This window comes from Pituophis catenifer, unplaced genomic scaffold (genome assembly GCF_029215685.1).
Source record: "Pituophis catenifer annectens isolate HBS135680 unplaced genomic scaffold, rPitCat1.0.hap2 SCAF_265, whole genome shotgun sequence".
In the NCBI taxonomy this organism is placed as follows: Eukaryota; Metazoa; Chordata; class Lepidosauria; order Squamata; family Colubridae; genus Pituophis; species Pituophis catenifer.
This window is the reverse complement of record NW_027257145.1, coordinates 12,382-37,415: the sequence shown is the minus strand read 5'-3', so window position 1 is coordinate 37,415 and position 25,034 is coordinate 12,382. Positions and strand designations below refer to the sequence as shown.

At 47.1% G+C, this 25,034-nt stretch overlaps 1 protein-coding gene across 1 annotated transcript; it reads right to left on the bottom strand.

The window, feature by feature from the left end:
* TBX3 (T-box transcription factor 3) lies at window positions 1-22,003 on the bottom strand. The gene is given in 10 exon segments (XM_070956627.1): window positions 1-530; window positions 6,474-7,021; window positions 7,070-7,177; window positions 9,620-9,771; window positions 13,551-13,627; window positions 17,593-17,739; window positions 19,572-19,649; window positions 19,651-19,840; window positions 21,578-21,609; window positions 21,611-22,003. Coding segments are annotated over 10 exon segments (2,142 nt in total). The 5' UTR covers window positions 21,974-22,003; the 3' UTR covers window positions 1-83.
* Between the last annotated feature and the right edge of the window lie 3,031 nt (window positions 22,004-25,034).

Here is a 25,034-nt window from a genome sequence, read left to right as displayed (position 1 = left end):
GGGGGAGGGGGGGGAGAAGCTGGAGGTGCCCCTCCCCCATACTGTAGGGGGTGGGAGGGGGAGGGCGGTCTCCCCCCTCCCCACTAGGGCGACCCACTCCTGGCTCTGTCCTGCTTCGACTCGAGTCCACTCACTAAGCGCTGGATGTTTTGCAGCTCGCTGGTGGCTTCCTTATCCGAGCCGGAGGACGAGAGCGTTGAAGAGCGGCTGTTCAGCTCGGAACCGGAGGAATCCAAGGCTCCCAAGCCGGGGCTGGGCGCTAAAGCTCTGCCTTTGCCTTCCGTGCCACCAACCAGCGAAGGCGGCAGAGCGGTGGTGAGCAAGCTGCTGCCGCCGCCTCCGCCTCCGCTGCTGCTGTCCGGCAGAGGCACCGAGAGGGAGTAAGGGCTGTAACGCAGGCGAGGGCGCACGGCGGCGTTCAGGAAAGGCGGGTGTCGGTGCATCGGGGCGGCCGTCGAGGCTGCCGCCGCCGCCGCCATGTAGGTGTAAGGGTAGGGGAAGAGGCTGCCGAAGGGAGACATCGCCAGGCTCTGCAAAAGAAGAGCGAGAGACAGTCAGAGGGGCGACGACGGGGGTGGGTGGGTGGGGTGGGCTGGGGAGGGTGGGAGTGGGGGGAAAAGCTCCCAACAGTCCCCCGTCCCACCCCACAAGCACGATCTTGCCTGGCAGTGGGTCAACCAGGCTGTCGGGCCAGTACAGGTAGTGGGTCAACCACGTCAGCATTAGTGGGTCAACCAGGCTGCGTGGTCAGCATAGGCAGTGAGTCAACCAAATTGTGTGATCATCATAGACAGTGGGTCAACCAGGTTGAATGATCAGCATAGGCAGTGGGTCAACCAGGTTGAATGGGCAGCATAGGCAGTGGGTCAACCAGGTTGCGTGGACAGCATAGGCAATGGGTCAACCAGGTTGCGTGGACAGCATAGGCAGTGGGTCAACCAGGTTGCGTGATCAGCATAGACAGTGGGTCAACCAGGTTGCATGGACAGCATAGGCAGTGGGTCAACCAGGTTGAATGGACAGCATAGGCAGTGGGTCAACCAGGTTGCGTGATCAGCATAGGCAGTGGGTCAACCAGGTTGCGTGGACAGCATAGGCAATGGGTCAACCAGGTTGCATGATCAGCATAGACAGTGGGTCAACCAGGTTGCATGGACAGCATAGGCAGTGGGTCAACCAGGTTGAATGGACAGCATAGGCAGTGAGTCAACCAGGCTGCATGGACAGCATAGGCAGTGGGTCAACCAGGTTGGATGGACAGCATAGGCAGTGGGTCAACCAGGTTGCATGGACAGCATAGGCAGTGGGTCAACCAGGTTGCATGGACAGCATAGGCAGTGGGTCAACCAGGTTGCGTGGACAGCATAGGCAATGGGTCAACCAGGTTGCGTGGACAGCATAGACAGTGGGTCAACCGGGCTGCCTGGTCAGCACAAGCAGTGGGTCGACCCACCAAGGACGTTCCCCTTTCCCACAACCACCAAGCCATCCCTGGAGTAGCTGCCCTGTTGTGATGACTCCGCCCTGTTGTTGTGCTTTACTGATGGAGTAAGGGTCAGGAGGGGGCAAACCTATGAATTAAGTCCAGGAAACCAGCCCTTTCTTTGGCCAAGAGAAGCGTCTTGGTGCAGAACAAATGTCTTAGGGTTAAGGGTTCAGGGCTCGGAGGTCCCTGGCATTCGTGGAAGCAGGTGCAAACACACGCAAAGACAAACACACACAAAGACTCTTCCATGAGTACCAGGGATGGACAGAAGGAGAAAGAGAGAGGGGGAGGGAGGGAGGGAGATAGAGAGGGAGGAGAGGGGGAGGGGGAGGGAGGGAGAGAAAGAGAGAGAGATTATACACACACACACACACACACACACAGAGGCTTAAGGAGTGTCAGGAACAAATAAGCACATTACGTATACTACTATTATTATTTAAGATTTAATCTTCAGTTTGATTCCCAGTTTGGGCTGGTAAAAACTTAACAGTTCAAGTCCTAACCAAGGACCTTAGAGCTATTAAGGTAGCATCTGAATGTAAAGGCAGTTCCAAGTAAGATGGGTTGTTGTTGTTTTTTTTTGCAAAGAGCCTTGGTAGTACAGTGGTCTAAGGCACCCTGTTATTAAGCTGGTTATTAAGACCAGCTGTCTGCAATTAAAGTAAGATCGAATCTCGCCAGGCTCAAGGTTGACTCAGCCTTCCATCCTTTCTAAGGTAGGTAAATTGAGGACCCAGTTTGTGGGGGCAATAAGCTGACTTTGTATAAAATATACAAAAGGATGAAGGCTATTGCTGAGCACGTTGTAAGCCGCCCTGAGTCTCCGGAGAAGGGCGGCATATAAATCAAATTAAAAAAAAAAAAAAGTCAGGATACTCAGGTCTAATAAATTCAACATTTCCATGGCAGCCCTTTGAGTATTGCTCCAAGAATTGCTCTATTACTATTGGTACATCCATTGATTTCTTCCTCCATAACCGCTCAACTTCCGTCTGCAAATAATTTGCATCATCATCTTCATTATTATTATCTCTTTTATTCATTAAACATGAAACTCAAGTCAACGGAACATTTAAAAACGTATCACAAATACCATTGACTGGTGCTAATGGTTGATACGGGTTGCTGCCAGCGTCCTAGGTATCAACCAAGTATCTTCTTAAAATATACGATGTTCTGAGCAACGCAGTTTTTTGCAGTTCCGCTGGTGGCATTGCAGGAAGCTGCAATTTGTAGATGTATCTTATAAAATTCTTGGACATGGTACCAAGTGCCCCGATGACAATGGGTATCACTGTTATATGTTTCATCCATAGCTGTGTAGCTTTGATGGCCAGGTCGTGATACTACTACTACTACTACTACTACTACTACTACTACTACTACTACTACTATTACTATTACTATTACTATTGAGATATTTTATTTTAATGCTTTAATTTTTATTCTGGTCTCAATAAAAGATCGAATAATTGCTATAGAAACAGAGATAAATTCAGATTCTCCCATTCCTGGAGGGCTGTCTATTCCGCCCCCCCCCCCCCCCCCCGGCCTCGCATTCAATCCATTTCCCCTCCCCGTCTTCCCCAGGTGCATCTGGAAAGGAGGGCATCCCTCCAGCTGCTCCCAAACTACAGGTCCCATTAGCCTCACCCTCCTGGCTGATGGCCCCTATGGCAGAGGTTTCTGTATCTCCCAGCAAGAAATCTCGCCAGCTTAAGAAAAATCTGGCTTCCAAGTCTCCGGGCTTTTTTCCATGGGGGAGGTAGGGGAAAGAACTTGGGACTTATTAGGAAGACAAAAGGCCCACGCTGCCAAAAAGGTGCCCTGGGATATACGCCTGAGATGCTAAAGCGCCTAGTTTGCCAGGTGTTTTTGTCCGCCAAATCCCACTTCATTTTCTGGCTTAAGGAGAGCCAGCCGCAGTTGGTTGGTTAGTTGGAAGCCGAGCCTGGGAAACCAGAGCCAAAATCAAGTTTGCACTCTGCTCTCCATTCAATCATCCGTCTCTCTCTCTCTCTCTCTCTCTCTCTCTCTCTCTCTCTCTCTCTCAAGGTGCTGATTGACTTTTTGCTGGCTCGGGCCAAGGAATCGTTGATGGTTGTAGCCAGAGGAGGGGGGAAACAAACGACAGCCACGAACGGGGCCCAGAAAACTACCAAGCCAAGGATAAAAGTGGGAAACGACAGACTAGGTTGGGCATTTCCTGGCCACTGTTCTTCCTCCCCGCTAGCCCTTCTTTGACCCAGTTCCAAAAAAACAAACAAAAAACCCCACTTAAGTTTTCTTAAGTGAAGAAAAAGGCTGGGAAGATAGCTTATACTTTGGAGGAGCCTTCCGAAACGCTGAAGTTCTTTCGGTAGGAGGTAGGTAGGTAGAAGGGAAGGTACACAAGCTGATACTTGATTGCTGGCCCTTAATCCGATTTGTGAAACGACCTGTTTGTGGGGTTCCCCTAGACCTGAAGCTTCGAATAAACCCCATAACTCGGGCACGGTGCCAAGGATGAGCTGTAGAAAGCCGAAGCAAATTTTTAAACAGGAGTCAGCCTGGGCCAAGGCTTGTCTCTTTCCTTAAGCAAGTTAAATATTTTTTTTTTTAAAAAAAAGATGTTCTGTTTTAATCCCACGTTTATTATTATTATTGTTGTTGTTTTGTATAAAGGACTCAAGGGGTTGAACGTATCTGTCTAACACACCTCCCTATTTTCACCAGCCTGGGAAACCAGTTGGACTGACAGAGAGGGAATGTTTGCTTAGATGGCCAATCTGACTGCAGAATTTATTTTTTAATTCCTATCTGCATCTCTCTCTCTCTCTCTCTCTCTTCTCTCTCTCTCCACTCTTTCTCTACCTCCTTCCCTCTCTACCCCACTCCCTCCCTACCTCTCTCTCTCCCCCTCCTTCTTTTTTCCCTCTCTTTCTCTCCCTCCCTCTCCCTAGCTCTCGTTCCCTCTCTCCCTCTCCCTCTCTCTCTACTCTCTCTCTCCACTCTCTTTCTCTCCCTCCTTCCCTCTCTCTCCCTCCTTTTCTCTCTTCTCTCTCTCTCTCACTCACTCTCTCTCCCCTTCCTTCCCTCTTTCCCTCTCCCTCTCTCCCCTTCCCTCTCTCCCTCTCCCTCTCTCTCTTCTCTCTCTCTCCACTCTCTTTCTCTCCCTCCTTCCCTATCTCCCCCTCCCTCCCCTCCCTCTTTTCTCTCTCTTTCTCTCCCTCCCTCTCTCGCTCTCTCCCCTTCCCTCCCTCTCTTTCCCTCTCTTCCCCTCTCTCCCGCTCTCCCTCCCTGTCCCTCTTGCCCCCCATCTCCCTCCCTCAACAAAAGGGAACCTCAACTTTCCTGAATTTGAAAAAAAAAAGAGGTGGGGGGGGAAAACTATTTTTGTTTTTAAAAAATGAATGAATCACACATACCCCACACAGAACTGCAGCCACAAATTTACTTCCCCTCCTCACTCCCCCTGCCACCCCCCCTCCCCGGGCCACCTGCAAACACCCCCTTTAAAATGGTGAGTTTTCCTTTGGAAGATTTGCCTCACTTTTTCCTGTGCAAATAGGAAGCTATCCCAGAAGACTCCTAAGTACAGTAGCTGGCCTTTTTTTTTTTTTTTTTTTTTGCAAACTGGTTTTTAATTTTTTGATTGTTAAATTGCATCAGCCGTTTCTGCATAAAGCAAGAACCCAGTGGCTGTGGTGGAAACCCCTTTTTTAAATTTAGACCCGTCTCTCTAAATCAGTGTTTCTCAATCTCAGCGAGTTTAAGACGTGTGGACTTTAATTCCCAGAATTCTCCAGCCAGCTGGCTGGGGAATTCTGGGAATTGAAGTCCACACGTCTTAAACTCGCTGAGATTGAGAAACACTGCTCTAAGTCGTGACATGTAGGGTCTGGTCCACCCATCTCACAGAACCATGGGGGGGTTTCCCCTGACCCCCAAAGCTTAGGACTCAAACCACCAAAGGGGTGGGATCACATCTCAGCCTCAGCCAGAAACCCCAGTTGTAAGACAAACCGCCATGAGAATGGCCAACCGGTTCCCTCCCATGAACCAGAGTTTGCAATAAATGAAGTTTCTTTGGTCCCTCTGAGGTTTAGGGGTGGGGGACACGACAAAGCCAAGAAGGCGATAAATCCCATTGATGCTACAGGTAGTTGGAGCAAAGGTCTGACTTGCTGGACGCCCAAAGAGCAGTGGTGAAATCTAAATTTCTTTTTGCTACCGGTTCTGTGGGCATGGCTCGGTGGGCGTGGTGTGGCTTGGTGAGCGTGGCAGGGGAAGGACACTGCAAAATCCCCATTCCCTCCCCATTCCAGGTTTTATGGGTTAGTTTTTTAATTGTATAGCTTGGGGTTTTAAATTGGGAGGCCGATTAATTTAATTTATTTTTAGTTATCTTAACTTTTATATTGTATGTTATTTTAATTTTCGGCTGTTCACTGCCCTGAGTCCCTTCGGGGAGAAGGGTGGTATATAAATTCAATAAATAAATAAATTCCTGGGGGAAGGATATTGCAAAACCTCCATTCTCACCCTACTTCATGGGAAGGATATTGCAAAATCCCCATTCCCTCCCCACTCCAGGGGAAGGATACTGCAAAATCTCCATTCCCTCCCCACTCCAGGGAAAGGATACTGCAAAATCCCCATTCCCTCCCCACTCCAGGGGATGGATACTACAAAATCCCCATTTCTGGGGGAAGGATACTGCAAAATCTCCATTCCCACCCCACTCCAGGGGAAGGATACTGCAAAATCCCCATTCCCTCTCCACTCTGGGGCCAGCCACAGATGGCATTTGCCTATTCTTGGAATTGCTCAAAATTTCCGCTACCGGTTCTCCAGAACCTGTCAGAACCTGCTGGATTTTTTCACCCCCTGCCAAATAGCCATTGCATACCTGCTTTATGGAAGAGGAGAAATCACACACACACAGAGAGAGAAAGAAACATATGCACGCACACATACAGACATACACACACGAGCGTCTTACCTGTGAAGCCAGGACGTGCTGTTGAAAATGGAACGGTAAGGCAGCTGCAGCTGCTGCCGCCGAAACCCCACTTAATCCCTGGGCAGCTGCTGTGGCCATCGCCGTATTGTCTAGACCGGTAACTCCTGCTGACGTCGCCCCGGAGACTGTGGCCAACAGAGGCCCCATGCCAGCCATGCCCGAGAAAGCTCCACCCATGGCAAACTGGCTAGGATGGAGGAGAAAAGGATGCCCATTGCTCAGAGGGTTGAAGAACTGTTGGCTGGCCAGGCCATGGGGAAATGTGAGGTTGGAAAGATGATTTTGAGCCAGGTGCCCGGGATTGTCCGTCTGAACGGTTAAAGGCGCGAAGGGTTCTTTGTTCAGGAGCCTGCATTCCTCCTGGTTCTTGCGTTCTTCTCCACCGCCACCGCCCAAATTCCGGGTGCTAGAAGAAATGGTGGCTGGACTATGCTGGGAATCTGGAGGCACTTTCGAGAGGCTCTCTCGGCTGCTGCTGGCCGAGTCCGGTGGGAAAAGGGGAGCTTTGGAAGGGCTGTTCTTCCCCCCTTCTCGAAGGTTTGTCCCATCATCTCCTCCTCCCAAGGAGGAGCTGCTGTGGGGGGCGAGGTTGGCCGTGGTGGTCGAGATCTTCCCGACTTCATTGGCTTCCATGGGGTCCTCTTTGCTCTCTGAGTCGCTTTCGCCATCGCTGGGACACAGGTCTGAGAAGAGAAAGAGAGAGGGTGGGAAAAGGAAGGAGAAAAGACCACAGAGAAAGGCTTCCCACTTGCGTCCCACAAGATGTTCCTCAGAAGAGAAGTCCCACAAGATGTTCCTCAGAAGAGGAGTCCCACAAGATGTTCCTCAGAAGAGGAGTCCCACAAGATGTTCCTCAGAAGAGGAGTCCCACAAGATGTTCCTCAGAAGAGGAATCCCACAAGATGTTCCTCAGGAGTCCCCTAAGATATTCCTCAGAAGAGAAGGCCGCCTTCTCTTACTCTCCCAACCAACTGAGAACCGAAATTTCCTAACTCGGTTGAGTAAGTCAGATGGAGTCCCATGCTTACAATTCAGTTTTCCTCTGGACTTGGAAGTCATCCAGGTTTTTTTCAATTCCAACTCAAGATCCTGATCTAATTTTCACTGAAGTTTTTGATCTACTTGGGTCTTGGCAGTAACACTGTCTAATCCAGAAGAGAGGCCAGAGAAAGAGATTTCATCCACTATTTTCTAGATATTATAGATATTATTCTAGATATTATATCCTTAAGATTTATATTGACTGTTTTTCCCTATGACTATCATTAAGTGTTATACCTTATGATTCTTGACGAATGTATCTTTTATGTATTCTGAGAGTGTATGCACCAAGACAAATTCCTTGTATGTCCAATCACACTTGGCCAATAAAGAATTCTATTCTATTCTATTCTATTCTATTCTATTCTATTCTATTCTATTCTATTCTATTCTATTCTATTCTACTCTACTCTACTCTACTCTACTCTACTCTACTCTTCATTCTGTTCCATTCCATTCCATTCTATTCTCTATCCTCTATCCTCTATCTATCTCTAAACATCTATCTATATTATTTATTACTATTATTATTATTAGTTGTCATTATTAAAACCTAATTCTCACAACACTGTCAAATTCTCATCCAAGAAGCTTCTTCAATCTCTGGACTGGATGGTGGGGAAGGGAAGGGTTTATATTCTGGTCAATGACCATCATCCACCATTCAGTCGGATCTGAAGAAGCTTCTTGGATGAGAAGCGAAAGGTCTTCAAAGAAAAAACCAGAAAGTCCAGCTGCCTCTTGAAAAAAAGCAGCATTTGGGACACTTATGGAATGAACCATCTTCTTATTTTTATAATAAACTTCCCTCTGAAGTGTGTGGGGTGAGGCTGAAGGACTGAGAAAGAACAGCATTATTTCTCCAACTTTTAATCCGGGCATCTGGTGTTGGAATAAACAGTGTCTTTTCTTTCCATCCGCAACAAGAATCATGAATGTGGAATCCTGGGGCAGTGTTTGCTGCACACCCTCACAAACACACACAAACACACAGAGGCAATGTTCAAACTTTTTAAAAAAACACACGAGTGTGTCAAATAAAAAAGGGGCATTCCTTCCTACTATAGCATAGCAAAATCAGAGCAATCTGGACAGCCAAGGCTATGGGGAAATGCGCAGATCTCTGGGACACCAGCTTTGGAGTACAGATAGTCCTTGACTTACAACAACAATGGAGCCAACATTGCTGTTGCTAAGCCAGACTGTTGTTCAGTAAGTTTCAGGGAGGGAGAGAGAGAGACAGAGACAGGGAGAGGGAGAGGGGGGGAGGGAGAGAGGGAGGGAGAGGGGGAGAGGGAGGGAGGGAGAGACAGAGACAGGGAGAGGGAGAGGGAGAAGGAGAGAGAGAGACAGGGAGAGGGAGAGGGAGAAGGAGAGAGAGAGACAGGGAGAGGGAGAGGGAGAGAGAGAGAGAGAGACAGAGACAGAGGGAGAGGGGGAGGGAGAGAGGGAGGGAGAGGGAGAGAGGGAGGGAGGGAGAGACAGAGACAGGGAGAGGGAGAGGGAGAAGGAGAGGGAGAGACAGGGAGAGGGAGAGGGAGGGAGGGAGGGAGAGACAGAGACAGGGAGAGGGAGAGGGAGAAGGAGAGGGAGAGACAGGGAGAGGGAGAGGGAGGGAGGGAGAGACAGAGACAGGGAGGGAGAGGGAGAAGGAGAGGGAGAGACAGGGAGAGGGAGAGGGAGGGAGGGAGGGAGAGACAGAGACAGGGAGAGGGAGAGGGAGAAGGAGAGGGAGAGACAGGGAGAGGGAGGGAGGGAGAGACAGAGACAGGGAGAGGGAGAGGGAGAAGGAGAGGGAGAGACAGGGAGAGGGAGAGGGAGGGAGGGAGGGAGGGAGGGAGAGACAGAGACAGGGAGTGGGAGAGGGAGAGAGAGAGAGAGAATGAGAACGACTGGCCAAGTGAGAGAAACCAAGTTACATTTTAAGATTGGGGTGTTTTCGAGATTCAATTTTTTTTTTAAATCAAGAAGGTTTTTTTTTGTTCATCCCCATCAGCCAGAAAATTTGCAACTACTCATCAATAAGAAGGTAGGACAGCTCTTGCTCTTACTCCAGTGTGGAAACAGTGGGGAAAGCAGCTCACCTTTAAGATTAGAGGTACCCACGGCAGACACAGCCGGAGATGTGGACTGAGCAAAACATTTAAAGGCCGTTTGCTCGCTGGAAGATTCATCCGAAGTCTCTTTTTTCTGCCTCTCATCGTAAACTCTCATGGACTGAAGAGTCAGCTGCTTTCTAGGAAGACAAAAGAAAAGGGGGATGAGTTTTGGTAGGACGGATTCCACAAACCATACAAAGCATTCTTGGTTTAAAAAGGTAAAGGTAAAGGTTCCCCTCGCACATCTGTGCTAGTCGTTCCCGACTCTAGGGGGCGGTGCTCATCTCCGTTTCAAAGCCGAAGAGCCAGCGCTGTCCGAAGACGTCTCCGTGGTCATTTGGCCGGCATGACTCAACGTCAAAGGCGCACGGAACGCTGTTCCCTTCCCACCAAAGGTGGTCCCTATTTTTCTACTTGCATTTTTTTTTACGTGCTTTCGAACTGCTAGGTTGGCAGAAGCTGGGACAAGTCACGGGAGCTCACCCCGTTATGCAACGCTAGGGATTCGAACCGTTGAACTGCCAACCTTTCGATCAACAAGCTCAGTGTCTTAACCACTGAGCCAGGTTTAGCCAGGTAAAAAACCAAAAATTAAATCTTTCTTATGCTCATAGACGGGCATATTAGCCAGGTGTGGCCCAACCTGCCACAGCTTCACACAACACACGCTAACCCATCAAGCGTGGCTGATTTGGATCACAACATCTGGAATCGCCAGCTGTCCTAAACCAAAAACCCATCAATTCCATGAAAGGTTGACCAACATTTGTGGGTTTCCTTTTCTCCCTAAATTCCAGCCTGCCACCCTTTAAATCAAGTCGATCCGAAAGGTTGAGAGAAATCTTCAAGTCAGCCAAAACCTGTATTTTTAGAATGGGCTTAAGAATAAGGTTGTCTATGGTACAGATAATCCTCGACTTACAACAGATTTACAACGGTAGTGGAAAAAAGTTTTTCACACGAATGACCATGGCTGCATCCCGGGGGAGGGGGGGGGTTTCCACATGAAAAGGGTGATCCCCCTTTTTACGACCTTCTGAGAAGCAAATTCAATGGGGAAGGAGCCTGGGTAGCTCAACAGACTAAGCACTGTAATTTAACACCAACTGTCTGCAATTAAAGTAAGATCGAATCTCGCCAGGCTCAAGGTTGACTCAGCCTTCCATCCTTTCTAAGGTAGGTAAATTGAGGACTCAGTTTGTGGGGGCAATAAGCTGACTTTGTATAAAAATATACAAAACTATGAAGGCTATTGCTTAATGCACTCTACGCCGCCCTGAGACTCCGGAGAAGGGCGGCATATAAATCAAATTAAAAAAAAAAAAAAGTCAGATTCACTTAATAACCATGTGACGGATTTAACAATCCCAGTGATTCGCTTAACCAATGTGGCAAGACAAGTCATAAAATGAGACAAAATCCACTTAACAAATTTCTCGCTTAGCAGCGTAAATTCTGGGCTCCATTGTGGTCATAAATCGAGGACTACCTGTATGTGTACATTTGAGCCCTTGTTCCCAGGCTGACATCATCACCGTAGGATGAAACTCTCAAAGCAAGTTTGAACAATCAGACTTTTAAATATTTGGGATTTACCAATCTCATTCTGCTTTGTTTATAGGCCATTCTGGTTTCAAGTGATGGAAACTGGAAGCCTCCATTATCCAGATGCCAATTTTTGTCTTAAATTGTTGAAGCTCGTCAAGCAATTGTCAGACCAAATCTTTTACAGCCCTCTGTATGACTTTGCTTGCATGCTGCCTTCATCCAGGCTTAATTAAACCACCTTTTATCTCATTAACCCCCTTTAAAAAAAAATACATAACATCCCTAAGCCATTCATTGATTACACAGACTGTAGTTTGGACAGACCAAAAAATGCGGTTGGCCAGTTTGTGCATCCAGACATCTCAAAAGCTGAATTCACACAAGACATTTAACCTTAATTTGTTGAACTTATTAAACTAGTCAAGCAGAATGAGGCCATAACCGTTTTGGGTGAAAACACGGCCTGTTTGGAAATCAGGCAATTGAGGATCCAGGTTTATTTGTTTTGGTGGAGGGAGATGCAAATTTTAAAAGAGGCCGAGAAGAAGAGGAATTCCTAACCAACTGACGGTTTGAAATCTCCAGGAGATATTTGCTCTAGTAATAGCTTCAAGAAAATAACTCTTGTTTAACGCTTGAATGCAAATGTTGATCCTCTTATGGTTTAGGAAAACCTGACCTTCTCTTGCTCCTCCTATTCACATCCTCCTTGTTAATATTTCAATCCTCCCTACCGCTTCTTGAGACCCAATCTGTAAAGAAATGCAGCCCAAGTGCAGGATTAAAATAAGTCAAGAAATAAAATTTCAAAAGGAGGGAGCAGGGAAGGCCTTACAAAGTCTTTTTCTTTTTTCATAGGCTTTTATGTGCATATTCTTTCTAGCCAGGTTCCACCTATGTAAGCTAAGTTGTTCTTCAGCCCTAGTTCTGTGAAATCTCATTCACAAGTTTCTGGGCTTTTTGTATCCTGCTGAAAAGCAACAACTCCCAAATTGCAGCACAGAGTTGTTGCTTTTCAGCAGGATACAAAAAGCCCAGAAACTTGTGAATGAGATTTCACAGAACTAGGGCTGAAGAACAACTTAGCTTACATAGGTGGAACCTGGCTAGAAAGAATATGCATATATATATATATATATATATATATATATATATATATATATATGTATGTATGTATGTATGTATGTATGTATGTATGTATGTATGTGTATATATATATATATATATATATATATATATATATATATATATATATATATATATATATATATATATATAAAGTGTTTTTCTGTTGAAGCACCTGGTCTACCCCAATATAGGAGGGAGCATATTGCTTCCCTTTCGCCTTTCAGCTCCAATTCAGGAGCCCCCTCAAGCATTCACGACAAGCCATTTTATACCAAATTTATATTTGCTGATAAAGAAATAAAGGGAGACTAATGGCTCAGAGGTTAATACAACTGCCTAATATGCAGGCAGCCCAAATTCGAATCCGAGTAAGGGTATGGCTAACTGATGAGAGCTAAATAGCTTGAAATAGATCTATACTAGTCTCCCTTTATTTCTTTATCAGCAAATATAAATTATATAAAAATGTGTCTTGTAAGCACAGTATTTTCACACGGATAGGGAACTAGACAACGTATAGAAGCTGCTAGAAGCAGATTGACGTGAGTTTTCCCCTCCTTGCCTTTTTGCCACTTAACCTAAATCTTACCCGGTGAGGAGATGTGTTATTTTTGATTTCCTGCTTCCCAGTTTTGATGGCGACTGGAGCTTCTTCTTTGAAAGAAACTCCAGTCTCTTCCAACAAAATCTGTTGAACGTCCCCCCCGTTCAAAACCAGTTTGGTTATCAATTGTGGCCTATCCCACATCTTTTCGGTCTTTGTCATGTCACTAATAGGGACCATGTGTCCGTAAGCTATGCATTTACACTTGGCAGAGAGTTTCTCCTTTGAGTAGCACCAAAGAGAAGGTCGCACATTGTCAAACTTTTAAAAGTTTTTTTTTTTAAAAAAAAAAAAAACCCAAATCCTGCTTTTCGCCTCGTGTTCATACCACGATTGGATATTTTGCGATAGGAACTGAAAAGAAGGAATATTTCTGTTTTTATTATTTATTTTATTTTATTTTATTTTATTTTATTTTATTTTATTTTATTTTATTTTATTATTATTTTTTTTATTTTTTTTATTTTTTTTATTTTTTTATTTTTTTTATTTCATTTTATTTATTTTATTTTATTTTATTTTATTATTTTATTTTATTTTATTATTTTATTAAGGGCCTTTTTTTCTGATGGCTTCTCTGACGGCTCCCCCACCCCCCAAAAAAAGAGAAAATAGAAATGTATGTATTCTTCTTACCTCTTTTCTCGCCTTCCATTCCCTGTGTCTCGGAAGCCTTTGGCAAAAGGGTTATTGTCGATTTTTAACTGGGTGATCTGGCAAAAAGAAGGACAGCGAAAGAAACATTTGTCATGTGTCCCGACTTGGATTCTTAGGAAAGAAAAGACTCTGGAATCCATTGGTGCGAAAGGTACATATATATATATTTCACTAAAGACCAAGTGGTTACAATGCAGCAAAGCCAGAACTAAAAATTTACACCAGTTAGGTCCCTTAGTTAACTTTTCCTCCCTGTTATGTCTTTATTGTCCAGTTACAGTTCATAGATTTGTTCTGTTAAAGATAGTGTAATTGGTGGATTTCTGTTGTATTTCTGCCCTCTGTAGAGCAGTAGTAAGAGTCTAGAAGGGGACAATTGCAAATATGCGGAGGTTTGGGACAAGCAGTCGTAATTTAATAGCTTAGCAAGAAAGATCAGGACTTAAACCTTGGGTGCAAACACGAATGATTCTGAGGACTGCCACACAAAAGATAACAGGAAAGAGGAGGGGAAAATCTATAGAGGAGCGGGGCAAAAAAAAACCCCCAACAACCCCTGATTTATTTAAACCAAACATTTTCCTTAAAAAAAAGAAAAGAAAAGTCAAGATCCCAGAAAAAAACTTCTGTCCAGATCTTTGCAGAAATAAAAAGGAGAGGCTTACGGAATCTCAGAAGCAGGCTGGCATTCCCCCCCCCCCCACTTTTTTTTTTTAAAATGGCTTTATAGTTCTTTGCTGCAAATTTGTGGCTATTCAGGCGAGGATTAAGGGGTCCCACAGGGGATGAAGTTCCTGTGGTCATTTCCTTACTCCAAGTTGCTCAGTCTTAGCTAATTAGCGGCTGCTTGGGCTTTGCTAACTCCCCCCCCCACTCTGTGAGTGCGTGTGAGTGTGTGTGCATACACACGTACACAAATACACACACAGAGAGAGAGCGAGACAAGTGCACTGTTAGTCTCTTCTCGGAATGAATGGAACGCACAGCCCATTAGTCATGTTATGGTCTCAAGGCTTTACCTGTCTTAATTCAATTGCAAAAGCATCGGATTCCTCTCTTTGCTAAAGTAAAATATTTTACTTTAAATATTTTTAGGGGGCTTCGAATCTCGATTTATAACCAGCGCGCGTGCCTATCTCTCGCATACTTAAAGAATATCTGCTAGACAAAATATCTAATGGGCCCCCTTCCGTCTTCAGATTCTTCTCTAGCTTTTCTCCAAACAATCTGTTCCTTGCTTTGATTTTTATGGGGGATTGAAGGAAGATTTCATTTCAAAGCTGGGTTGGAAAGGCTTCCTGCTTGGGAAAATTTGCTGAATAAGTCTGAGGTATAGTGAAGCAAACTCTTGAATGCTGAAATTGGAACCGGAGGATGGGGAGAATGACCGGCTGGGCTGATGATGATGATGATGAGAGGGAGAAGAAGGAGGAGAAGAAAAAGAGAAGGAGATGGAAAAAGGAGAATGGAGAGAAGGAAAAAGAGGAAAAGGAGAATGGAGAGAAGAAGGGGGAGGAGGAGATTTTTTTTCATAATACGGGAGGAGAAGGGAGAAAGAAGGGAAGAAGGGAGAAGAAAAAGGGAGAAGGGAGACAGGAGAAGGAAAAGGGAGAAGGGAGAGGGAGAAGAGAGAAGGAGAAAGGGAAGGGGAAGGAGAAAGGAGAAGTGAAAGAAGGAGGAAAAGGGGAAGGAGGAGAAAGAGGAGAAGGCGAGTGAAAAGGAGAAGGAAGGAAGGATAATCATTGGGTGTCACTTCAGAGCAAAAAAGAAAATAAAATCTCACCACTTTCCTGCTTAGATCTCAATCCTACAATGGCTGAGTTTCGGTGGAAGCCCAATTGAGCATAAGGGAGTTTAGATTTGAATGAACTCTTCGGGGAATTTCTTTCTTTCTTTCTTTCTTTCTTTCTTCTTCTTTCTTTCTTTCTTTCTTTCTTTCTTTCTTTCTTTCTTTCTATCTAGAAGTGGGACCCAAGAACACACAGGATTCTCGGGACCTTCTGAAAATCCATTTCTCCCCGACTGGCAAGCCGGAGCCCTGCTTTTTAAATTGTGACAAGGAGGCCGTATTTCTACTCTACTTTCAAGAAGCTCCACTCCTCTTGAAGAGTGGCAAGTTGTTGACCAGAATGGCCTTCTCAGCATCTGCTTCAATTCGTAGACCTTTCAAATTTTTGGCTTGGCCACCGAGTAGGAGAACGGGGTTCTACTGGAGAGGAGGAGGTCTTAGTTAAGTCCCTACACCTGCAGACAGGTGAAGTCCTGTTCAATTCCACTCTTCTGCAAAAGGAGCTTGACAAGCAAGCAGAGACCAAGGCGTGAAGCTTATCTTAGAGGAACTGGCTCCATTTCTTCCCTCTCCTTCCCCCTTTCTTCCTCTACCACTATCAAAGAGGATTTGGACCAACTCCTTAGTGGCTTTGCCTTTAGGCCGCTTTCACCAGAAAGTCTGACAAACCTCGGACTTCACAACTTTTTCCCATCTTCCACACAATTTCTTTGCAAACCTGCTGCCATTTTGATTCAGAGGGCAGGTTGGCTCTGAATTGCACATATCACAAGGTAGTGAAAGCTATCAAACCAGCCTTCCTTCCTTTCCTTCTTTCCTTCCTTCCTTCCTTCCTTCCTTCCTTCCTTCCTTCCTTCCCTTCCTTCCTTCCTTCCTTCCTTCCTCCCTTCCCTTCCTTCTTTCCGTCCCTCCCTCCTTCCTTCCATGCGTCTGTTCTCTCTCTTTTCCTTCCTTCCTTCCTTCCTTCCTTCCTTCCTTCCTCTCTCCCTCCCTTCCCCTTCCTTCCTGCCTTCCTTCCTTCTTTCCTCCCTTCCCTTCCTTCTTTCCTTCCCCCTTCTTTCCTTCCATCTGTCTGTTCTCTCTCTTTTTCTTCCTTCCTTCCCTTCCTTCCTTCTTTCTTTCCTCCCTCCCTTCCTTCCTTCCATCCATCCATCCATCCTTCCATCCCTCTGTTCTCTCTCTCTTTTCCTCCCTTCCTTCCTCCCTCCGCTCTGGAACAAGCTTTTCCATTCTCGCAAGCTTGTGAAAACTTCACAAAAGGCCCCTTTACAAGCCGCTCGTTTAGAGTGAAAGAAGCCCAATGAACAAAAAGGAGCATCAAGATCTGGTGTTAGACACCTAATTCTTTCCCATGCTTTTCAGGCTACCTCAAGCTCTTACGTTCCACCTCTCTCATGCATAATCGGGGGGAAAATTTCAGCAGCTAACTAGCCAAGACAACCAGCCACTGATTATCCCATATCCCGGGTGAGGACCCGGATTGTAGGGGCAATAAGCCAGCTTTGTATAGAACAACCCCACTTAGGGAGGGGGGCGAAAGCCCTAATAAGCAGGTATATACAAAAAAAGTATGCAGGCTATTGCTATAATGCATTGTAAGCCACCCTGAGTCCCCGGAGAAGGGCGGCCTATAAATTGGACTAATAAATCAATCAATCCCATCTTTCCAAAGATTGCCCCTTAAATATTGCCAGTGAGTCAGCTTCTTCCCTCACCCAAAGGAAAATACCACCCCACCACCCCCAGAGACATACACAAACAACCAAATCACTAACAACCAAAAAAAGAAGTTCAAAGAAAAAGACGGAGAGATGAAGGGAAAGTCAAAACTTCCTTTTGGCTCCATAGCTCCAATGACCTTCAAGGAGAGAGTTGAAGCCCTCGGCTTAGGCTGTCGCCAGTCCAAGGTAGGCTCAGAGCCATAAATTCAATTAACACCCTTTCCCCATAATAATACCCCACTCCTCTTTAATGAGCTTGACCAAACAGGTATTTAATTCACGGTTTCTTTGAAGCGCGTGAAGGAAAAAGAGAAGAGAGGAGAGGAGAGGAGTAGGAGAGGAGAGGAGAGGAGAGGAGAGGGGGAAAAAGCAGAAGAGAAACCAAATGCCAGATTTTGATACCTGTATCTTCCCAATCCTTCCTGCTCCAATCAAAGCCTTATCCGAGGCTCACACCGGTGGACATTCCCCCCTTCCCCACTCACTCCCTTTCCAACCTCAATCCCCTTACCTTATCGTTCTGATAGGCTGTGACGGCAATGAATTCCGTTTCCGGAAAGACATAAGTCCGGAATGTGCTATAGGGTAGCTTCAGGATATCGTTGGCTCGGACGATATGGAACCGAGGCTGGTATTTATGCATAGAGTTTAAGATGGTCTAAGGGAGAGGAAGGGAAAAAAAAAATAAGAAAGAAAAAGGGGTTGGGAGAACAAGATTTAATGGAGGGGAAACGGAGCACGCGTTATATCTAAACCACTCAACGTTTTTTCTAATCTACACTCTGTCTGTGTAGCTTCCCCGAACTTTATGGGAGCAAATTTTGACATTTTTTACGAAGAATTCTACTTCCGACCAACTGCCCTCTTTCTTCCTCCCTCCCCTACCACAATTTGTAGAGATCCAGATCCAAGTTGCCTAAAATAAGAGAAAGGATCCCATCCGGGGAGAGCCAGAGCAGAGATACGTATGTCTCTATGCATGGATATATGTAAGATGATAGAGAGATAGATAGATAGATAGATAGATAGATAGATAGATAGATAGATAGATAGATAGATAGATAGACTAGCTAGCTAGCTAGCTAGCTAGATATTCAATAAGACTGGTCTATTAATTGATTTTAAAGGGATAACATTGCGTGCCACCTCATTTTATATTGAAACTATTATATTTGGAGGAATGGTGATATGAATTGACTATTTGAAAAATAAAGTCTAACCGTGAAATATATTATTTCCATATCATAGTCAATAGAGGTTTTTTCCTTTCCTCCTTTCCTTTCCTTTCCTTTCCTTTCCTTCTTTTCCTTTCCTTTCCTTTCCTTTCCTTTCCTTTCCTTTCCTTTCCTTTCCTTTCCTTTCCTTTCCTTTCCTTTCCTTTCCTTTCCTTTCCGCTTTCCGCTTTCCGCTTTCTTTTCTCCTTTCCTTTCTCCTTCCCCACTTTAAATAGAATTCAGTTCTTCCCAATATACAAAGGCCAGATTCTACCATTTCGGGCAGTTTCGCTTTGGAGATTCGCATGGTAATTTGATTTTTTTTTATTCAGCCGATTTGATTCTCCTTCTCCTCATAATTTTATTCTTCTCTCCCACTCCCTTCCTAAGAAAGCCGAACCTGATATTCTAACAGGTCATCCATCCTAAGGCCAAAAGATAGGGTTGATCCTCCCGCCCCAACTTCCTTTTAAAACCTGGAGTTTATTACAAAAAAAATCTGGAACCTACAATTTGACAGTCCATTTCAAGCGTGAGAAAAAGATTTCCAACCGTTTCTAATAAAGAAGTCTATTTTTTGCCCCGTTTCTCCAACAGGCCTGAATTTCTAGTCACCGTATTTTGCAAATAGCTAATACTACTACTAGTAGTACTTTTACTACTACTACTACTAGTACTACTACTAGTAGTAAAATCATCATCATCATCTACATGAAGGCCAGCATTATGTCAAGGAGAAAGTTTAGTAGTTCAGGGAAAACTCACTAAGCGAATTAAAAGCACTTACAAATCTGTGTTTCTCTTAATACGAAGTAAACCTTTGCCCCATTTTTCCAATAGGCCTGAATTTCTAGTTGCCCTATTTTGCAAATAGCTAATAGTACTACTACTAGTAGTGCTATTTTATATTATTATTGTTGCTAGTAGTAGCAGCATCAGCAATAATAATAATAATAATAATAATAATAATAATAATAATAATCTACATGTATTGTGTATTTTACAAAATACGTCAAGAAATTACAGCTTCCTGCAATGCCCAGAACATCGTATATTTTAAGAAGATACTTTGTCGATACCTAGGAGGTTGGCAGCATCCCATATCAACCATCAGCGCCAGTCAATGATATTTGTGATATATTTTTAGATGTTCAGGTGACTGAGTTTCATGTTTAATAAATAACAATAATAATAATCTACATGAAGACCCGCGTTATGTCAAGGGGGAAGATGAGGAGTTCAGGGAAAACTCACTAAGTGAATTAAAAACACTTACAAATCCATGTTTGTCCGAGATGTTATTGGTCAGTTTCAGTTTGTGGAAGGTGACAACTTTTGACATCCACTGTTCACCCCGTGGCTGGGCTATCTGGATGGATATACATTCTCTTTGGCATTTCGGGATCGGCTTTCCCAGCCACCATCCACCTCGAATTATGGAATTTATATCTACAGTCATCCGCGGCTACAATGTCCATCAATAAAATATATTTTGCCTTTTTATCTAGACCCGTACACCTCACTTTAAAAGGTGGGAACATTCTCCTAGAGACAAAGTAGATATTATGTTATATTACATTGTTTTATTTTCTTTTGCTTCCTTCCTTCCTTCCTTCCTTCTTCCCTCCTTCCCTCCTTCCCTCCTTCTCCTCTCCCTCCCTTTCATTCTCCTTCCTTCCTTCCTTCCTTCCTTCCTTCCTTCCTTCCTTCCTTTCTTCCTAGAATCATTTGAAAATTCAACTGTTAAAGTCTGTTAGTAATACACGCATAGTAATACACAGGGTACGCTGTTCCTTAAAGGCTGAGCATTCAAGTCTATAGAAAAAAGTGGAGTGTTATATTAATATTATCAATTTATAATATCAACGTCTCACATTGGGGGATGTCGTACCCTTCGCTTCCATGATTTCCAAACTTATTTTTTTCATGATTTCCAAATATCATTTCCAAACATGCAAAAAAAATTTTGCTGGTTGGTGCAAATATTTTGCTGGTTAGAGTTAACCGAAGGGCCCAAAACCCCTTTATAGAAATCTCTGCACGGAATCTTGTTGGGTTCCCATTGAGAAAAAAAACAACAATTTCCTCCAACACACACACACATACAAACACACAAACACACAAACACATTGCAAACCCCTTCCCGCCAGTTTCTGAACGGTTTTCTTTTCTTCGCCAATTATTCCTTGATTTCAGACCATTTTGAATGGGTCTTAATAAATCCCTATAACCCTCCGAGACCTTAAAGGCAGCTCCTATAAGGGGGGACATTCCCAAATATTATATTTTGTCCCGGCATTAAAAGAAAATAATTCAAGGATGGACAGCTTTTTCCTAATTCTTAAGGTACGCATTAAACAGGAAAGCCCTCCTTTGCGTTAAACAAGGACTGTTGTTGAACAGTTGTTGAAACAACAGATTGTTGTTACTTTAAACAACAACTGCAGTTTAGAAAGTTTTAAAAGAGGAAGAGGGGTGATTACACTGCGGGAAAAACACGGATCCTTCCCTCCAAAATTTGATGTGCCAGAATTTAACAGTGAGGCCTAGGCGAGCCTGAGCCTCTTATACCTGATTTAAAAATCTGGGATTCAAAAGAAAAGGAACAGCTTTTATTGGAAGAGGAAAAAAAATCTCTCTCTCTCTTTTTTTTTCTTTTCCCCTTTTTCTGATCCTTTCCTTTCTTTCCTGGATTTGAATTTGGAAGCACCCAGCACTAGGCACCCAAGAGATTTCTTTTTTTATTATTATTAAAAAAAAAAAAATTATGACCAGAAAAGAGCTGTAGGCAATTTTTTATTGTTTTTTTTTGGGGCCTGAGTTCATGAGTTCATCCTTTTGTTTTTTCCTTCTCCAATTTTTCTTGGAAGGAAACAAGCAAATCCCAGTTTTTTTGTTTTTTTTTTTTTTTTTGCTGGAATTAACCCGCTGGAGTTCTCAGAAGGCATCCAGCCGTAAAAAGTTTTTTTAAAAACTCCGAGAGAACGCAAAACGCAGCCGGCTAACTTTCTCTTATCCCACCAAGACAGCCGAAGCAAGTTTGCGGGTTGGTGGGTGAGGATTTTGGAGGGGTCCTTTTGGGTAAAAGCATTGAGGCTTTTACGCAAGGACCGGGCTCGCTTCGTCCTTCAGAAAAGCGGCGAGCCCCCCCCCCCTTTTTCCGATCGTTTTTTCCCACCCCCCAACCCGCAAGAGAACAGCCGGAAAGTTTCTCTTAAGAGAATCGGCGTGGAAAAGGCGGCTGAAAAGTCACAGCCCCCCGCGCGGCCGCCCAGCGCTTACCTTCCCGATTTGGTGATCACCATCTCGGTACCCCCGTTTGTGAAATTGTTCCCACAGTTCCTTGGCTTCCAGGTGGACTTTGGGGTCGTCTTCCACCTCTTCTTCCGGCTCCAGGGTTTTCAAAGGCCGCAAATGAGCCGCAGCTTGGTGTCCCAAAGCGGAAAAAGGGAGGCCGGAATCCGCCGCTCCTATCAGTTGATCCATGATCGGTTTGGTCAAAGCGCCGGGCAAGGAAAGCGCGGCAGCTCCGTTGGGTGGCAAGGCCAAAGCTGGGAAAAAATGAGGCTGGTGGCCCAAAACGGCGCTCATGGGGAAGTCCGGCGCCCGGTGAGGTAGGAAAGGGTGGTAAGCCATAGTGGTCCCAGGAATCACGGGTTCTCTCATGGAGAAACTCATCCAACACAGTCCCGCCGGCGCCGCGTCTTCTTCTCCTCCTCCTCCTCCTTCTTCTTTTCCTTCTTCTCCTCCTCCTTCTCTTCCTCCCTTCTTCTTCTTCTTCTTCTCCTGCACCGGGGCTTCGCAGCAGCTCCGGCTTAGACCCTGCCTCGATCTCCCTCCTTCCTCCGCTTGGCAGAAGGGACCGGTCCCGGAGAAAGCGGCCGAAGAGGCGAAGTCAGAGCTGGCCGCTCGTGAGAAGCGACCGTAAAGCGAGCCTCACCGGGGAATCCAGGCAGCCGGCGCCGAGATAGAGGCCATGGCCGCCCCCCACCCCACGACCGACCAAGGGGAAACTGGGCTCCGGCGCTTCGTCGCCCTTGGTGGAAGAAGCCTCTGTGTGCGTGAGTCTGAGTGTCTTGTATTTCCTGCGTGGGTCTATCTATCTATCTATCGGCCGACGCGCCTCCTGCTTAATGAGTGATAGGATCAGGGCTTTATCTAACTTCGGAGAGAATTGCAAAGGATCGGAGGCGCCTCTCGCTTTGCTGCGCCGCCGCCGCCGCCGCCGTATCGGCGATAGGGAACAAGAGGGAAAGTTTAGCCGGGCGAAGAAGGGGGGGAAAGCAGGAAGGAGGCGATGGGGTGAGATGGACGGAGCCCTGGAGAAGCTTCGGACCAGTCCCTGCTGCCGCAGAGGTCGCGCGAGGTCTGGGGGCCCGCTGGTCTTTCCCACCCACCCCCTCCTCCTCCTCCTCTTCCCTTTTCCTTCTTTCCTTCCTTTCCTCTGGCCGGGATGGGCTCTCCTCCTCCTCCCGCTTTCTTAGTCCTTCTTCAATTCCTCCTGGCCATTCTCTTCCAGCTGCAGAGAACTGCGGAGAACTGGAGCAGCCGCCGCAAACAGCAGCGGTCGGCGCGGCGGCTTCTCATCGAAGCGCCCGGACCGAGGCGAAAGGAAACAGAAGAGCCGGCGGGGCGGAAAACTCTGCGACCCTCCAAAAGGTGCCAAAGGCTGGCGCCTCCTCCTCCTCCTCCTCCTCCACCTCCTCCTGCAGCCCCCGCGCAGCTGTCTCGCCCGGAGCCCCGCAGCCTTTCCTTTCTCCGTCTCCGGCGCTCTTCTCCTTTCCAGCCGGCTGGCTCGCCTCGCCTTCTGCCTCCCTCCCCCTCTCCGCTCCCTGCAAACCTCCTCCGCTTGGCCTCCCCTGGTATGCGTGTGAGAGAGAAACACCCCCCCTCCCCCGCCGCTCCCGCGAGGAAAGAACTCGAGAGGCAGGGCAAGCCCGCGAATCAATGGACGGCTCGGCTCAGCTGCGCTGAGTCGAGGAAGCCGGAACGAGTTTGTGCTAAGTCGGGCGCTTCCCTCCTTCCCTCCCCCCGCCGCCTCCTCCTCTCCCTCCCTTCCTCGGCTTCTGCGAAGCAGCCAGCCAGAGGAAGCTCCCCGAGTCCCACGCCCGGGAGGGAGGGAAGGGAAGTGGGCGCGCGCCCGCGAGTGTGGATGGATGGGGGGGTGGGTGGGAGGGAGGGGAGGGAAAGCCAGCGAGTGCGCGCTCTGTTGGTGGTGATGGCGAGTGAGTGTGTGTGTGTGTGTGTTTGTGTGAGTGAGAGAGAGAGAGAGAGAGAGAGAGAGAGGGAATGAGAGAATGAGCGGTGTGGCAGGGCGGGCGTGCGCCCGGGTGTGAGTCTATCTCTCCCTCTAAGGCCGGCCGCTTCGCTGCGCCAGGTTGTAAGGTGGCCTTCGCTGGGCTTCCGAGCGGGGCGAGCGGGCGCCTTGATTGGCCCTTTGACGCTTTCGGACCAATTGGCTGGCTCCAGAGGCGTGGTTCTGACAGGTCGTGCGGATGGGGTGGGTGGTGGGGGGACGAGTTATAAAAAGAAGGTGTCGGAAACGGCAAAACTGCATCCCCACTGCTCGGGGCCCAGCGGATCTGTCACCAGGAGCGGAGGAGGAGGAGAGGGGGGGGGGGAGAGAGTGGCAGCGGCGGCTGGAGTAGCAGCCGCTGGGGCCATTGGGGAGGCAGACAGGCAAGAAGTGTGTTTGGGGAGGGGGCAAATCAGGAAGGAAGGGAGGGAGGGACGCCTGCCTCTAGGGGGCTTGGCTGAGAGGGTTTGGCTCGCTCCAGCGAAAGGGAGGAGGGAAAAGGAGGAGGAGGAGGAGGAGGAAGAGGAGGGAGGAGGGAGGGGGGGGTAAGAAACGCCCCTCCCTTTCTCTTTCTTCGCCCTTCCCCTGGCCCAGATTTCAGCTTGGGTGGGACGCCTTAGCCACTTCTCCTCTTGGGCTAGGTGGTGGGAGGAGGAGAGGAGGAGGAGGAGGAGGAGAGTGAAGGCACGTGTGTCTCGGCGAGGGTTGTAAAAGGTGAAAGGGCGCGTGGGGCGGGGCGAGCTGCTCCCGGCTTTCCCTGGCACACGCGCGTGCCTGCCCGCCCAGCCTACTACCCGATGGGGCAGCGTTCCTTTCTGCTCGGCTTCCACGCGCGTTTGTGCCTACGTCGCTCTCCCCTCCGACGAGGGCGGTCTATAAAGACTGGAGAAGCAGCGTCTGTGTTGGGTTTCCAGCAGCCCCGTTTCGTCTGTCTCTCTCCCCACCCCTCACCCACCCACCTACCCACCCCAGTTGCACAAACACACGCGCGCCGCGCTCCTTCCCCTGATTCAGCGCGAGGGCTGCCGAAGGAACGCTCGCGCTCTACTCGCGATTCCCTCCCTCGAACCTTTCCTTGTGAGTATTTTGTGGGCTGGGGTGGGGTGGGGATAGGGGCTTAAACATTCCTGCCAGTATTGCATTCGCTCTCCTGGAAGCCACTGAGCTGCCTTCGACCCTCGGGCCTACCGCCTTCTTGGAGCCCTGCCCCTCTCGGACTATTACTGCTACTACAACACCCATCCCCTCCAGCTCAGGCCCTGAGGGGCTAATGGGGCGTTGCGATCTTCCGAAGCGGGCAGGAATTAGGACCGGTTGCATTCCGGGAGAAGAGAAGTAGGCGTCGGTAGGAGGAAGTGGGGGGAGGATGGGGATTGTAGTACAGATGGCCTGGAGGGGGAGCCAGAGTCGGGAGAAGAAAGCGCCGTTCTAGGTGGGGGGGGG